Raw genomic sequence first — 16370 nt, 5'->3', positions numbered from 1 at the left:
AATCTCCAAACCTGCACATCTTTGGAGTATGGGAGGAAATCGGAGCACCCGGCAAAAACCCATGTGGTCACAGGGAGAACGTGCAAACTCTACACAGACAGCATCAGGTTCAAACCCGAGGCACTTGTGCTGTAAAGTAGCAACTCTACTCTGTGCCACTATGCCACACTATTCCAATGTTGAATTATCCTATTTGATCTCTAAGATCTGGAATGGATATTTTCACTTGTAGGAGAATCTAGACCAGGAGTCTCTGCTTAGCAATAAGTAGTGTTAATTTAAAACAAGGTAAAATATTTTATTTCAAAGGAGATAGGCACAAAATACTGGAGTAATTCAGCGAATCAGGCAGCATCTTTGGAGAGAAGTAGGTGACGTTTCGGGTCAGAACCTTTATAATAGAGAAGGATTCCAACCCAAAATGTCACCTATTCCTTCTCCAGAGATACTGCCTGATCCGCTGAGTTACTCCAGCATTTTATGCCTATCTTCGGTGTAAACCAGCATCTGCAGTTCCTTCCTTCCCATTTTATTTCAAAGCGTCGTGGATCTTTGGAATGCTTTTCCTCAAAGGGCGAGTTTGACAGGTTCTTGTTAAGAAAGGGAGGAGTGGGGAGCAAGGAGCAAGGTGAACAAGGAGCAAGGAGAACATGGAGGTAAGTCTACATTCAGGTCAGCCATGATCTTATTAAATGGTTCAGCATTGTTGAAGTACGGAGTGACACACTTCTACTCCCATGTTTTATGTGTAATAAGGAATTACAGATACTGGTTTACACAGTTGACACAGAATGCTGGAGTAACTCGGCGGGTCAGGAAGAAAGGAATAGCTGACGTTCTGGGTCGAGACCTTGCATCAGACAGTCAGATGAAGGATCTCCACCCAAAGCGTCACCTATTCCTTTTCTCCAGAGATGTTGCCTGACCCGCTGAGTTAATCCAGCATTTTGTATTTACCCACGTTGTATGTTTCTATTAGACATAAATCATGCTGCCAAAATCTAGTCCTTGTTGCCCATCAGCCAACCTTCAGTTCACAACCCACCCCCCACACCCTCACTAGCTTGTCCAGCACACATTGCCCCACTGATCTGCAAATACCACATTTAAAAAACATTGGGACAGGTACATGGATAGGAAAGATGTAGTGGGATATGGGCTGAATGCAGGAAGGTGGGACTAGGGTAGATGGGGCATCGTGGCCAACATGGACTGGTTGGGCCGAAGGACCTTTTTGCATGCTGTATGAATCCATGACCATTTTGAGGGCCTAAGAACACTCGCTTTGCTGGGGACAACAGGCAACAATGGAACAATGGTACGCCTTTCAAGAGTCAAGAGTGTTTACTTGTCATGTGTACAGACAAAACAATGACATTCGTATTTGCAGCAGCAAAACATGCCTGTAAACACAATACACGTAGATGGGGGCGCACAGTGTCAGAGGAGGAAGTTCAGAGGCGCAGCGGTAGATTTGCTGCCTTACAGCGCCAGAGGCCTGGGTTCCATCCTGTCTGTACGGACGATGTACGTTCTCCCTGTGACGGTGTGGGGTTTTCTCCGGGTGCTTCGGTTTTCTCCTACACTCCAAAGATGTGCAGGTGTGTAAGTCAATTGGCTTTGGTAAAATTGTAAATTCCCCTGGTGTGTAGGATAGTGCTAGTTTATGGGGATCGCTGGTCAACACGGATGCGGTGCGCCAAAGGGCCCGTTTCCGCTCTCTGTATCCCTAAAGTCTAAAGTAAAGTCTAAAGATAATATATAACAACAAAAATATTTCATGCTGAAATATCCTTGTTCTGCGTTCATCGGCAGCAGTAGTAGCTGATTGTGGACAGCATGAGGTGCATATGGGAATAGACTGATACTTTTCCTGATGTGTTAAGGAGAGATATGGCTTTGATCAACTTAGGGTCTTGCCTTGACAGAGTAAAGGAAAAATAATTGCTGATCAGTAGGCTAAACAGCAGCTCATGAGAAGGTCAATATCACTGAGCCAGAACAACCTCAAGCTGGAAACCATAAGTCATTCACCAAGTCATTTTGAATGCTGCCTTATTTACATCTAAATTTACACACCAGCCAGCTGTGGAGTTTGATCGCTGTACTCAATTAATTTTTCTTTAATGTGATAATCTCCTTTCAAATTAAGAGGAGCTGCTTCAGTGTTGAAGGTAGATGCTGGAGGTCAGTCAAGGATTATTTCTATCAACAGATGTCACACGTAATATGTAAAAATTATGTATTTGCAAAGCTGGACAAAGTAGGGGAGAAACAAATGTTTTTTAAGTTGCATACAGGGTCAACATAAAGGCTGAGACTAAAATGCTGCCAAAATGGAACCTCATGCATCAGGACTCAGTGGCCTGTTCTGTGCGTACTGCACTTACCGAGGCGATTGTGCTTCTGTATGGGGATAGTTTTGAGATTATACAAATAAATGTATTTCATTGTACCTGGTACATGTGACAATCAAGAAACCATCGAACCATTGAACCATTTGAGCATTTTTAAAGCGAAGATTTATATATTTTAGACTTTAGGCTTAGGCTTTTGAGTTACAGCGTGGAAACAGGCCCTTCGCCCCCAACGAGTCCACGCTGACCACCCCGTACACTAACCTCTACAGACTAGGGACAATTTTACAACTCACCGAAGCCATTTAACCAACGAACCTGCACCTCTTTGGAGTGTGGGAGGAAACTGGAGCACCCAGATAAAACCTATGCGGTCACGGGGAGAACATACACACTCCATGCAGGCAGCACTTGCCAGGAATGCGCTGGTTAGTAGGTTATTTGGCTACCATACACTGAAGGCAAACAATGGGTAATTCATACAATGGGGGCATTGGGAGCATACAGCATGAGTTTGCAAGAGGAAGGTAGATGGATGCATAATGGTTGGCACGGATGCAGTGTACTCATGCCGTTTAATGCTATGACTATGATAATATGCTTGCCATCACAATCCAAAAATAAAAGGGGCTGTATCTTCATGAAAAGAAATTTGGACGAGCAACAGAAATCAGAATAGCGAGTATTGATTTTGCAACAGGAGAGAGGTGAACAGTACAATTCCACAGGGGTTGGATCCAGATTTAGTGGTTTTCCTAATATATTTGTACTGTGACCTCCTACACATTATTGGGGGGGGGGGGGGGGGGGTACTGCCAGGAGGATAGTATTTGAAATCAAGAAGATATAAACAAGGAACTGCAGATGCTGGATCACAAAGAAACTCCGTGGGTCAGTCACCAGTCAGCAATGGAGAACATGGATAGGTGACATATTGGGACCCTTCTTCAGACTCAAATCCGAGAATGGGGAGATACAGTACATGGGAGATGAAATTTAGTGGGGGGAAAATAAAATGCTGGAGGAACTCAGTGAACCAGGTGTTGAGGTTTCACATTTATATCCCATTGACCAGACTCTACTTCACCAATAGCCTGGATAGAGTGGATGTGGAGAGGATGTTCACAAGTAAAACAAGTCGTGAATTAGGTTGTGAAAGTGGGACAGACCCTTTATGAATACATTCTAGTTAGTTGAACATAATTTGCAAATCCATGTTTGCTTTTCCTTTAATCAATCCACTCAGTCTAATCGACTGACTCTGTCTCTGACTATGCTACAAGAATTTTTCTCGCCATAGAGGTTAAACTCAGCATGGAATTACTATCAGGCCTTCTAAACTACTTTGGGATAAACAGCTGTTTGAGTAATATTTGTCAGTGATCCAGGTATGTCTAAAGATTTATGCGGATCTGGCATTATCTCCAGTTTGTTGTTACAAGATTATTTCCAATGTTACTGACCCCAGATTGAGTAAAATCAATCACAGCCTTGACAAAAACATTTTAATTGGCAGCAATTTCACGCCATCAGTAAATCTCACACCAAGTGACCATGTTGTGCAGTAATTATATTCTCAATATAACAAAATATATACTTGGCATGGCATTGTCCTGTCAAGTTCAAAATATATTTGTGCCAATTAAATCACAATTACATAAAAAAGGAACTAACATAGTGAGTTTAAATAAATTAAAGTGAATGTTTTACAGAATATGATTGGAGCAAGTGATTGCTCCAAAAGCTATCAGCCTCATTAGTATATAAATTATCATATGTCTTTATAGCCACTCCCCAGATTTATCAAGCAACTGTGTAAATCATTATTCTCTTTACAAAGCACCTAAAACTCACTTACTGGAAAAAACCCAGCATTAATTGTTTCCTTAATTGTTCTCATAATTGGTCTTTGATCTTAAACTTGTGAAATTAAATTATTGATGATGGGCTAAATAATCTATTAATTATCCAGAGATGATGGAACTTTGGTGAGGAAGATTTCTCTCTTAAGGACACAAAGTGCTAAAGTAACTCAGCGAGTCAGGCAGCATCCCTTGACTTTGTCCCCAACCTTAATGAATATTCCAATGATTAGAGACATATAAATTTCCCAAACTTTCCAGGAAATGCAAGCTGCTCACCTAGAACAGATCCCCCAGTGGTAACTTTGTCCCATATGCAAACTTTGGTCTGCAAAGGGGCTTTCAATCCTTAACCACGATCCATTGCACCCCTCACCTGTATCCACCTACCAGACTTTGTCCTGCCCCCAGCTTTGTTCCAGCTTTACCTCCCTCCCCCCCAACCAGTACCAAGGGTCTCAATCTAAACAATCACCTATTCATGTTCTCAAGGGAAGCTGCTTGACCCGTTGAGTTACTCCAGCACTTTGTGTAATTTTTTGTGAACCATCATCTGGAGTTCCTTGTGTCTGCAGGACTGCGCTCCCAAATATGTGCAAGCTGTCGAAAAGATTGAATGTTTATGAATGTCTGACAAATATCAAAAAAATTGCAAAACAATTAAAAATACTAGGGTGGCACAGTAGTAGAGCTGCTGCCGTACAGCACTACAGACCTCGGTTTGATCCTGACTACGGGTGTTGTCTGAACAGAGTTTTTTACGTTCTTCCTGTAACCGCGTGGGTTTTCTCCGGGTGCTCCGGTTTCCCCCCACACTCCAAAGATATGCAGGTTTATAGGTTAATTGGCTTTGGTAAAATTGTAATTGTCCCTAGTGTGTAGGGTAGTGCAAGTGTACATGGTGATTGCTAGTCAGTGCGGACTTGGTAGGCTGAAGGGCCTGTTTCCACGGGATATCTCTAAAGTCTAAATTATCTGACTGGATTGTTGAAAGAACAGATTGTTTTCACAGATAAAAAAAACACAACTGCACCAGAAAGTTAGAACATAAAATGCTAATTATCTGCAATTTACCTTTTGGTTCATAGCCATTCATCTCTATTAAAGTAAATGGAGGATATGAACAGGCACCAGTTGCAACCCAGCATCAGTTCCCAGTAAAACCACAAGAAGCTAGGCTTCCACTGTTGGACTTGAACACTTTTTTTAGTTTAGTTTAGTTTAAAGATACAGCATGGAAACAGGCCCTTTGGCCCATCGGGTCCATGCTGACCGGCGATCACCCCATACACTAGCACAATCCTACACACTAGAGAGAATGTACAATCTTTATTTACTAATGCCAATTAAGCTACAAACCTGTACATCTTTGGAGTGTGGGAGGAAACCGGAGTACCCGGAGAAACCCATGCAATCACTGGGAGAACGTACAAACTCCGTACAGTTTTAATTGGAAAAATATGTTTCTCTGGACATTTTTTTGGATTTTGCTTAGACTGCCCGACACATTGTGTCTGATACAGATTGGCCTACTCATGGCCACGGAGATTTGGTCTGAAGAAGGGTCCCGACCCGAAACATCACCTATCCATGTCCTCCGGAGATGCAGCCTGATCCATTGAGTAACACCAGTACTTTGTTCCTAGCCATTGTCACCTTGCCCCACTGAGAGAGAAGGCTGAAGCCACATCTGACATTAATTCATCATCATTTGTTGCACCTGATCCTTCTTGTTTGCCTTGATGTGATGCAGATTGCACCACTTACTAAGAGAGCTTTCTAAATAATGCCTATGAAGACACTTGCCCTTTTACTGATACCTGTTGCTGTTAGATGCAAGCAAGATCAGACAGTGCTGACAGCTTTGGCCTTCTGAATGTGTTGCCATTGAGCTATTTAAATGGAATGAAGACTCCCACTTCTACTTTTCACAGTGTATGCACAGTAATCTGGGACATAATTCCATTTAAATAGTTGAACGTTACCAAATCGGAACCACAGGTGTCACAATCCAATTCACTTATATGCTGGTTAATATTATAATCCATATTTCTCTTTATCCTAGAATCAAATACACAGGACAAGATGTTAAGAAGTCCCTTGTGCCAATAGGTGGGGAGCATTTCACGACATTCGTTGATTGTTGAGAGTGGTAGACGCTCAACATCTGTGGGGGGTGGGGGGGGGGGGGGGGGGGGGGGGGGGGGAGTGGATACGTATATCTTGGCCTGGGTAACCTTTAGGACAGTTGGGCACAGGACACATCATCAGTAGTGTACCCTTGCATCACTGGGTGTTTCGGCCTTTTAACACTATACACCCTCCACAAGGGCGGCCCGCTGCAGGATGATCAGCCCTCAGCGCGTGTCCCGTGTCAAACCGTCCCAAAGATTCACCCTGAAATACTTGGGGCCCAGCATGGGTCTTTACGCTTGAGCCAAATCCACCGGCTGCTTCTTTCAGCCGCCTCTGAGAGTGATCTTATGGTCTTCCGCAGAGCCTGACCGTGGATTCCAAGCTCCTTCAGCAGTCTGATGGTAGATGACGCAACAAATCCTCTGCATCCCACTTCAACTGGATAGACTTTGGTGTTCCAGCCACGCTGCGTTGCCTCTGCTGCAAGCTCTGCGTAACGCAGCTTCTTACGCTCATAGGCCTCCTCAACAGAGTTCTCCCATGGAACTGTGAGCTCTATGATGTAAGCAGTCTTCTGTGAAGGGGACCAGAACACCAAGTCTGGCCTGAGGTTGGTGGAAGCAATTTCAGGTGGAAAAACTAGTTGTCGGCCGATGTCCGCCAGCATCCTCCAGTCGCGGGCCCTGCATAGGTTTCCTTCTTCTGATCTGGTGGAAGGATGTTTAGATGTTTTCTGTCCTTCTCGGACAAAGGTTGTTGCCCTTAGGGGGAGGGGGTTGCTTACTCTCGGAGGCAAGGAGTTGGTCGCTCACCGCCTGTTCTCAAGGGCTGATGCCAGGCTTTTTAGTACCTGATTATGCCGCCACGTGTATCTCCCTTGCGTGAGGCTGGTCTTGCAGCCTACCATGATGTGTTTGAGGGTCGCTGGAGTTGGGCAGAGGGCACAGGTTGGATCCTCGCCGTACCACTGATGGAGGTTCTTTGGTGATGGAAGCACGTCATAAGTCGCTCTGATGATGAAGCTGATCTTGCTTGCTTCCATTTCCCATAGTTCTTTCCAGCTGATCTTCCTCCGCTCCACACCTTCCCACTGCATCCATTGCCCCTGTTTGGCAAGAGAGACCGCCTTTGCACTTCTTGCGGCCTCCTCTTGTCGCCGCACCTCCTCGACCACCAATGTCCTCCGCTCTGATGTTGTGGCCTTTCGCCAAGTTGGTTTACTTGTCGTAAGGCCAAAGCCTCCTCTTCCCTGCTGGACTTGCCCCACGATGTCTTTGTATCTCAGGGCTGATGAAGCTTGCTGTACTGCATCAGATGGCGTCCACTTCCGGCCAGTTACTAGGGGCGGCGCAACAGCACTGATGGTCTTGTCTCTAGAGTCCCTCAGTGTCATCTGAAGGCTTACTTTAGAACACTTGTATTCCTCTGTTAGACTAGTGAGAGGTAGTTCCAGGACCCCTTTGCCATATAGGCCGATGTTAGTTAGACATCGTGGGACCCCGAGCCATTTCTTCGCGTATGAAGTTATGGTTCGCTCCATCTTCTCCACAGTTGTTATTGGGGCTTCATAAATGGTCAGTGGCCACATTGTCCGAGGAAGGAGTCCAAACTGTAGGCACCAGAGCTTCAGTTTCCCAGGCAGTAGGGTCTGATTGATGTTCTCCAGGCCATTGACAATTTCTTGCCTTAGTTGTTCCACCTGCTCTTTATCCTTGAGACTTGCATTGTACCATCTGCCCAGGCTTTTAACTGGCTGTTCAGACACTGTTGGTATAGGGTCGTCACCGATACAGAACCTTGTGTCTCTAAGCACCCCCTTGACTATGGAGATGCTTCGAGATTTACTTGGTTTGATCTTCATTCGGGCCCACTTGATGTTCTCCTGCAGCTTTCCAAGTAGCCGCTTGGTGCATGCTGCAGTAGTGGTTAGTGTGGTCATGTCGTCCATGTATGCCCTGATGGGTGGCAGACGGAGCCCAGCCCTGGTTCGTTCACCGCCCACCACCCATTTTGAGGCCCTGATGATGACTTCCATGGCCATTGTAAAGGCCAAGGGTGAGACTGTGCAGCCTGCCATGATGCCTACTTCCAAGCGCTGCCATGTTGTACTGAAGTCAGCTGTTGTGAAGCACAGCTGCAGGTCTTGGAAATAGCTCTTGACCAGTGTGGTGATGAGCTCTGGTACATGGAAAAAGGCAAAAGATTCCCAAAGGAGTTCATGGGGAACTGAACCAAATGCATTGGCCAGATCGAGGAAGATCACATGTAGGTCTCTCTTCTCCTTCTTAGCTGCTTGGATCTGGTGCCAGATCATGCTTGTATGCTCCAAGCAGCCCGAAAATCCTGGAATTCCTGCTTTCTGTACAGATGTATCAATGTACTTGTTTGTTACCAGATAGGTGGACAGCCTTTGTGAAACAATGCTGAAAAAGATTTTTCCCTCGACGTTGAGGAGACATATTGGCCGGAATTGGCTGATGTCTGACGCATCCTTTTCTTTAGGTATTAGCACGCCGCCGGCCCTTCGCCACGCCTTAGGTATTGTTTGCTTCTTCCACACCACCCTCATGAGCTTCCATAGAAAACGTAACACATCCGGTGCGTTCTTGTAGAGCTTGTATGGTACTCCATTTGGCCCCGGAGCTGATGCTGCTCTTGCTCGCCGGACAGTGTTCTCTACCTCTTTCCATCTTGGAGGGCTGGTGTCCAGGTTGAATTCAGGTGGTTGAATAGGCGGGATGTCATGTGGGATGACTAACTGCTCATGCCTTTTTGTGTCTTGGTGGGCCTTTTCCAGGTGTTCCTCCAATTCCCGTTTTGATGTTTTCAAAGTTCCACTTTTTTCCTTTGCGAAGAGGTCTTTGATGAACTTGAAAGGGTCTTTGTAGAACCGTGTTCTTGTGTGTTCTTTCTTCCTGCGAAGTTTCCTCAAGTTCTCTGCTTTTCGCAAGGTTGCCAATCGGCTCTTGATGTCCTCTTGGAGTAGCATGAGACCTTCTCTCTCTGCCTCAGTTGCTTTTTTCCATTGCTTTTTCAACTGTCTCCTCTCTCTGATTAGCCTCTCGATCTCCTGCTGCCTCCTGGACTTGATTGGTGTTGGTAATTTCTTTCCACCTCTCCCTTTACTCACCCCAAACCGTTCTTCTCCATAGCTGTAGATTGTGTTGCCCATCCTTTCAAGCTTTTCCACTGCTGTGCCCGCTTGTTGCTCCAAGATATGTATAAGGTCACTGTTGACCGTCTCCCACTCTTTCTTTTCAACAGCTTTGGGCCATTTCACTCCAGGTTTGTGCCCTTTGATCTTTCCCTCCAATGGAGGTCTTTGTCGTTGTTGCGTGGGCTCCTCCACCGGCATTTCTGTGCTTGTATCACCCTCTTCAGTGACATGGGTGCTGATGCTCTGCGAACTTTGGTTTGAGTCCTGTCGCTGTGCTTCACTCGACTGATTTGACTGGTTGCTTCGTAAGAAGTACTGGTCAATGCGAGGCCCATGTCTCTGCTCTCTCAAGCACTTTTTCCTCCCTTGGTGGATCTTCAAGCCCTTCACTGATGTAATTTTCTCCCAACCACAAATGCACACCTGAAGTTTGTGTCCCGCAGCTGTTGTGGATGTCTCATGTGCCATGCTCTCCTTGTCCGTAGTCGTTTCCGTTCCTGGGTCTGTAACCGTGTTATCAATCGGTGAGCCATCTTCCGCCCCCGCTCTCGCAGGCTCTAGGGGTATTCTCTTTAATTTACTTTTAGTAGCATTTAGCGGGTGTCTCCAACTAACTGAAACAGCGTTGGGGACTGCTATCATGGGTAGCTAGCCCATGACGGCCCCAGTGGGGTCTGTTCCCTCCTGTCAGCTGTCTCTCCAAGCTGTCACGTGGACTTTCCCATGTTGTCAGCTGTCCTTTCACAGCAGTCACTGGACGAGTCCAGATTATCAGAATCAAATACACAGGACAAGATGTTAAGAAGTCCCTTGTGCCAATAGGTGGGGAGCATTTCACGACATTCGTTGATTGTTGAGAGTGGTAGACGCTCAACATCTGTGGGGGGGGGGGGGGGGGGGGGGGGGGGGGGGGTGGGGGAGTGGATACGTATATCTTGGCCTGGGTAACCTTTAGGACAGTTGGGCACAGGACACATCATCAGTAGTGTACCCTTGCATCACTGGGTGTTTCGGCCTTTTAACACTATACACCCTCCACAAGGGCGGCCCGCTGCAGGATGATCAGCCCTCAGCGCGTGTCCCGTGTCAAACCGTCCCAAAGATTCACCCTGAAATACTTGGGGCCCAGCATGGGTCTTTCCGCTTGAGCCAAATCCACCGGCTGCTTCTTTCAGCCGCCTCTGAGAGTGATCTTATGGTCTTCCGCAGAGCCTGACCATGGATTCCAAGCTCCTTCAGCAGTCTGATGGTAGATGACGCAACAAATCCTCTGCATCCCACTTCAACTGGATAGACTTTGGTGTTCCAGCCACGCTGCGTTGCCTCTGCTGCAAGCTCTGCGTAACGCAGCTTCTTACGCTCATAGGCCTCCTCAACAGAGTTCTCCCATGGAACTGTGAGCTCTATGATGTAAACAGTCTTCTGTGAAGGGGACCAGAACACCAAGTCTGGCCTGAGGTTGGTGGAAGCAATTTCAGGTGGAAAAACTAGTTGTCGGCCGATGTCCGCCAGCATCCTCCAGTCGCGGGCCCTGCATAGGTTTCCTTCTTCTGATCTGGTGGAAGGATGTTTAGATGTTTTCTGTCCTTCTCGGACAAAGGTTGTTGCCCTTAGGGGGAGGGGGTTGCTTGCTCTCGGAGGCAAGGAGTTGGTCGCACACCGCCTGTTCTCAAGGGCTGATGCCAGGCTTTTTAGTACCTGATTATGCCGCCACGTGTATCTCCCTTGCGTGAGGCTGGTCTTGCAGCCTACCATGATGTGTTTGAGGGTCGCTGGAGTTGGGCAGAGGGCACAGGTTGGATCCTCGCCGTACCACTGATGGAGGTTCTTTGGTGATGGAAGCACGTCATAAGTCGCTCTGATGATGAAGCTGATCTTGCTTGCTTCCATTTCCCATAGTTCTTTCCAGCTGATCTTCCTCCGCTCCACACCTTCCCACTGCATCCATTGCCCCTGTTTGGCAAGAGAGACCGCCTTTGCACTTCTTGCGGCCTCCTCTTGTCGCCGCACCTCCTCGACCACCAATGTCCTCCGCTCTGATGTTGTGGCCTTTCGCCAAGTTGGTTTACTTGTCGTAAGGCCAAAGCCTCCTCTTCCCTGCTGGACTTGCCCCACGATGTCTTTGTATCTCAGGGCTGATGAAGCTTGCTGTACTGCATCAGATGGCGTCCACTTCCGGCCAGTTACTAGGGGCGGCGCAACAGCACTGATGGTCTTGTCTCTAGAGTCCCTCAGTGTCATCTGAAGTCTTACTTTAGAACACTTGTATTCCTCTGTTAGACTAGTGAGAGGTAGTTCCAGGACCCCTTTGCCATATAGGCCGATGTTAGTTAGACATCGTGGGACCCCGAGCCATTTCTTCGCGTATGAAGTTATGGTTCGCTCCATCTTCTCCACAGTTGTTATTGGGGCTTCATAAATGGTCAGTGGCCACATTGTCCGAGGAAGGAGTCCAAACTGTAGGCACCAGAGCTTCAGTTTCCCAGGCAGTAGGGTCTGATTGATGTTCTCCAGGCCATTGACAATTTCTTGCCTTAGTTGTTCCACCTGCTCTTTATCCTTGAGACTTGCATTGTACCATCTGCCCAGGCTTTTAACTGGCTGTTCAGACACTGTTGGTATATCACATGTAGGTCTCTCTTCTCCTTCTTAGCTGCTTGGATCTGGTGCCAGATCATGCTTGTATGCTCCAAGCAGCCCGAAAATCCTGGAATTCCTGCTTTCTGTACAGATGTATCAATGTACTTGTTTGTATTATTTGTCATTGAATTGGTTATTACTTTTATTCAGTTCATGTTTTTTGCGCTTATTCAATTGCATTTTTACTTCCTTTGATTTCATTAATAAGTAAAAAGCCCATTTACTCTTCTGAGTTCAATGAATAACACATTCATGATCCCTTTATCCTTTCATCCTGTGATCTCCAACTGTGCCCTAATGCCATTGGCAATTCCTCTTGTCCGCTGTACAGCTTCTCAATCTTCTCAACAGGGCTAACTATCTACTGACTCATACTTTTTGAAATTAACCAGCAAACTTAGGAATCCCTGACTTCTGCACCCCCCACTCTCGCTCTCCGCTCTTCCATTTTTATCCCTTTTCCATATTATACCTTCAGCACCATTACTACCATTGAACATAGAGCAGTACAGCACATGAATTTAGCCCACAATGTCTGTGCCGAACATGATGCCAAGCAGGCACGGAACTCGCTATCAAAATATGGAGGGGACCGGGGGACAGGGGGGACACAATTTTTTGGCGGCCGCGCGCGCATGCGCATGCGCACACTCACACACACGTGCGCGAGGCTTCGGAGGCTCAATCCAGCGCTAAATGCAGCTCAACTCTGCCTGTCTCGCCGGGTTAACCTACAGCCCTGCCTGGACTGACGGGACACCAGCGCTGCTTCTCCGCGCTGGCCATATTTCCCACAAGTCCAGGAAGGACAGGTGGGACAGGCAGAGTTGAGCTGGGTTTAGCGCTGCTTCTCTGCGCTGGCTATGGGCCTGGGGGAACCGCTCACGTCTGACTCCCGACCTCTCTGGCCACCCATGGGGGGCACTCGGGTGGGGACGGGACAGTGCCGGAGACCTGGCCGGGATCGATCCTGGCTGCGGATGAGGCGCAGGTCTGTGCCACGTCTCCCTCCTCCAATCACCGCACTCTATCCTCAGTCCCACCCCCCCCCCCACTCCTCCCTCCTCCAATCATCGCGCTGAATCATCATGTCCCGCCCCCATTGCTTGCTGACCGACGTCTCTCTCGTCCAATCGCCGCCCTCGATCAGCAGTCCCACCTCCACTGTCTCACGGAAAGCGGAGATTTTAAAATCCAGATGACAAAAACTTGGGGGAGGATGTACCCCACCTCTCAAAACATGGGGGGGACGTGTCCCCTCTGGCCCCCCCGGGTTTTCCGCCCCTGATGCCACGACCATCTCTTATCCACCTACACATAACGCATATCCCTCCATTCTCTGCATAACCACATGCCTATCTAAAAGTCTTTTAAATGCCACTATCGTATCTGCTTCAACAAACACCTCTGGCAGCGCATTCCAGGGACTCACTGCCCTCTGTGTAAAAAAACTTGCCCCGCACATTTCCAGTAAACTTTGCTACTATTCTCTTAAAGTTATGACCTCTAGTATTTGATTTTTTCTATCCTGAGGAAAAAGATTCTGTCTTCCCAGTTTATTACTGACTTTCATTCCTCTCTCTCCCTCTGGTGGTTTCATCCACCGTTCATGCACATCCTTCACCCACTGGATGATCTTCCCTATCTGAATCCATCTGTTCTTCAACTCTTCCCTAATGATTTCAATTATCAGCTTCCTTATTTAGAGTCATACTGCACTGAAACAGGCCCTTCGCCCATCTTGCCCATGCCAACCAAAATGCCTCATCTACCCTAGTCCCATCTGCCCCTGCTTGGCCCGTATCCCTCTAAACCTTCCCTATCCATGTACCTCTCCATGTGTCTTTTAAATGCTGTTATAGTAGCTGCCTCAACTACCTCCTCTGGTAGCTTGTATCATATACCAACCACTTTTCCTTACCTCATCTACCTTCCTTATTTATCAGATTCCAGCATAGGTAGTCTCCATGTTTCCATTTACGAGGCTTTAGCAGCTGTCTCCACCTTTACCTTATCGCCCCCATCTGGTTCCATCTGCTTTTACCTTCCAACTAAAATGTACTTGCCTCTGTCTCCCAACTCCACCCTCCCACTCCCACAGTTGTCTCTAACTGTCCCTCAGCCTTCACTTTTCACCCATCCTTGGTCCCCCTATCACCAACTGCCCTCTCTCCTTTACACAGTCTATTTTCCCTTTCCGCTCTCGGTCCTGTTGCAGTGTCTCGTCTTGAAACGTCAACAATTCCTGTAATTCCCCCTGTCTCCACAAATGGCGCTTGGCCCATTGAGTACCTTCAGCAGTTTGCTATTTGCTCCAGAGTACAGCATCTGCAGTCTCTTGCGTCTCCCTGTTAAGACTTCATTATTTAAGGAAGGATATACTTGCCTTGGAGGGACTACAGAGATGGTGCACTAAATTGATCCCAAGTGTGAAGGATTTATTTTACAAGGTGAGATGAAGCAGATTGTGTCTACACCCTCTGCTCAGTATAAGTGAACATGTTGATACATACACAATGCTAAGGGGGGATTAAGAGAGTGTGGTTACCCAGATGCTTTCCCTGGTGCATAGTTGCAGAATAAGCCGTGGCTCATTTAAGAGTCATATAAACCTCAAAAGTGTCAAACCCTTGGATTTCTCCACACCATAAAGTTGTGGACTCTGAATAAAGAAGTACTTTACGTTTGTGACTGATTGCTTATTATTTGAATCAAAGATTAAGGGAAAATGGAAGGGAAGTAAAATTGAATAAAAATATAAGGAATTGAATAAGGCACAAACCATATTGTCCCTTGAGGTTCCTCTGCAAATCAGTAAAATATAGGACAGGTTTAGAGGATTATGGCCAAACCCAGGCAGGTGGGACTCATGTAGATGGGACATGTTGGCCGGTGTGGGCAAGTTGCATCAAAGGGGCTGTTTCCATGCTGTGAGACTCTATGACTAGAATATCTGCTCCTATATCTCAAAGGTAAAATGGTTCTTTATTGTGACATGCACTGAAGTACGGTCAAATCCCTTTTTTGTTGCATACAGTTCAGCAAAGTATTGATATATTTATGCCCAATCCTAGATTAAGTACAAAGTGTATAGAAATAGCCCGCCGAGTCAATATACAAGAGTCGGCAGGTTTTGGTCCCATTTCTCAAAGTCCAAGTTGCTTTAAGTGCTTATATTCTCATACTTTTTTACTCAGGGCTGATTAAAACCTCCCCTTTACATATATAATGGACAGCCAGAACAGCTGTAAATGAAAGCGGACAGCACCATGAAGAGCACCCCCGCAAAGTAAATTGAACAGACTTTTTTTCTCAGTAGAGGAACAGAGCAGGAACAGAACGCCATACCTGTCAGACACGTTGGACAATGATAGCGCAATCTTTTGCCAGCTCCCTGAGCCAGTAGCATTTCCGAATTCCCACAGAGTCCTGCCGTATTCCTCATCCGTCCTGTTCTCCACAAGCATGAACGAAAGGCTTCCCATTAACGTGCCAAACAAACACAAGGACATGTGGACCTGCATGTAAAGAGATGCATACGCAAATGATCAGGGCCCACACTTAACTTTGCACAAAGTAGTGATTTTATCTCTCTTATCTTGACAAAACATTGAAGTAAAGTAGAGAAAATTCACAGCAGTACTGTTTAGTTTGGTTTAGTTTAGTTTGGAGATACAGCATGGAAAAAGGCCTTTTGCCCGCCGAGTCCACGTCAAACAGTGATCACCCATTAATTAGTTCTATCTTACACAATAGCAACAATTTACAGAAGCCAATTAACCTACAAACCTGCACATCTTTGGAATGTGGGAGGAAACCGCACGCAGTCACAGGGAGAACGTACAAACTCCTTACAGACAGTACAATGAGAACCATACATATGGATTCATGACTATCATGACTTTGAAATAGCAAAAGAGTGTGATGTTTTACTAAAGGGTTCGGCAAAGGAAATTTAGTATATTTAGATCTCAACTTGCATTTCTGATTCATGAAATTTCATTTAGTCTGAAGAAGGGACTTGACCCGAAACCCCACCAAGTTCTCCAGCTGAGTTACTCCAGCACTTTGTGTCCATGTGTGACACCTCCAGTGAAAATGTGTGTTCTGTGCAAGGACAGTGATGGCACCAACACCATTATGGATTAGGCCTTTGTCACGACCTTGTTGAGAAAATATACCCAGGTGATAGTGATGAAGGTATAGAGAAAACGGAGA

At 46.5% G+C, this 16370-nt stretch overlaps 1 protein-coding gene across 1 annotated transcript in view; it reads right to left on the bottom strand.

Annotated features, from left to right (window-relative positions):
• The window catches only part of alk (ALK receptor tyrosine kinase), a 288715-nt gene extending 273051 nt beyond the window's left edge, over positions 1 to 15664 (bottom strand). Inside the window, exon 1 of the mRNA XM_033025471.1 lies at positions 15501 to 15664. Within this exon, the coding sequence (XP_032881362.1) occupies positions 15501 to 15664 (164 nt within the window). The remainder of the gene's footprint in view (positions 1 to 15500) is intronic.
• Between the last annotated feature and the right edge of the window lie 706 nt (positions 15665 to 16370).

This window comes from Amblyraja radiata, chromosome 8 (genome assembly GCF_010909765.2).
Source record: "Amblyraja radiata isolate CabotCenter1 chromosome 8, sAmbRad1.1.pri, whole genome shotgun sequence".
Taxonomy (NCBI): Eukaryota; Metazoa; Chordata; class Chondrichthyes; order Rajiformes; family Rajidae; genus Amblyraja; species Amblyraja radiata.
The sequence above is the reverse complement of the archived record's forward strand: the minus strand, read 5'-3'. Positions and strand labels throughout refer to the sequence as shown.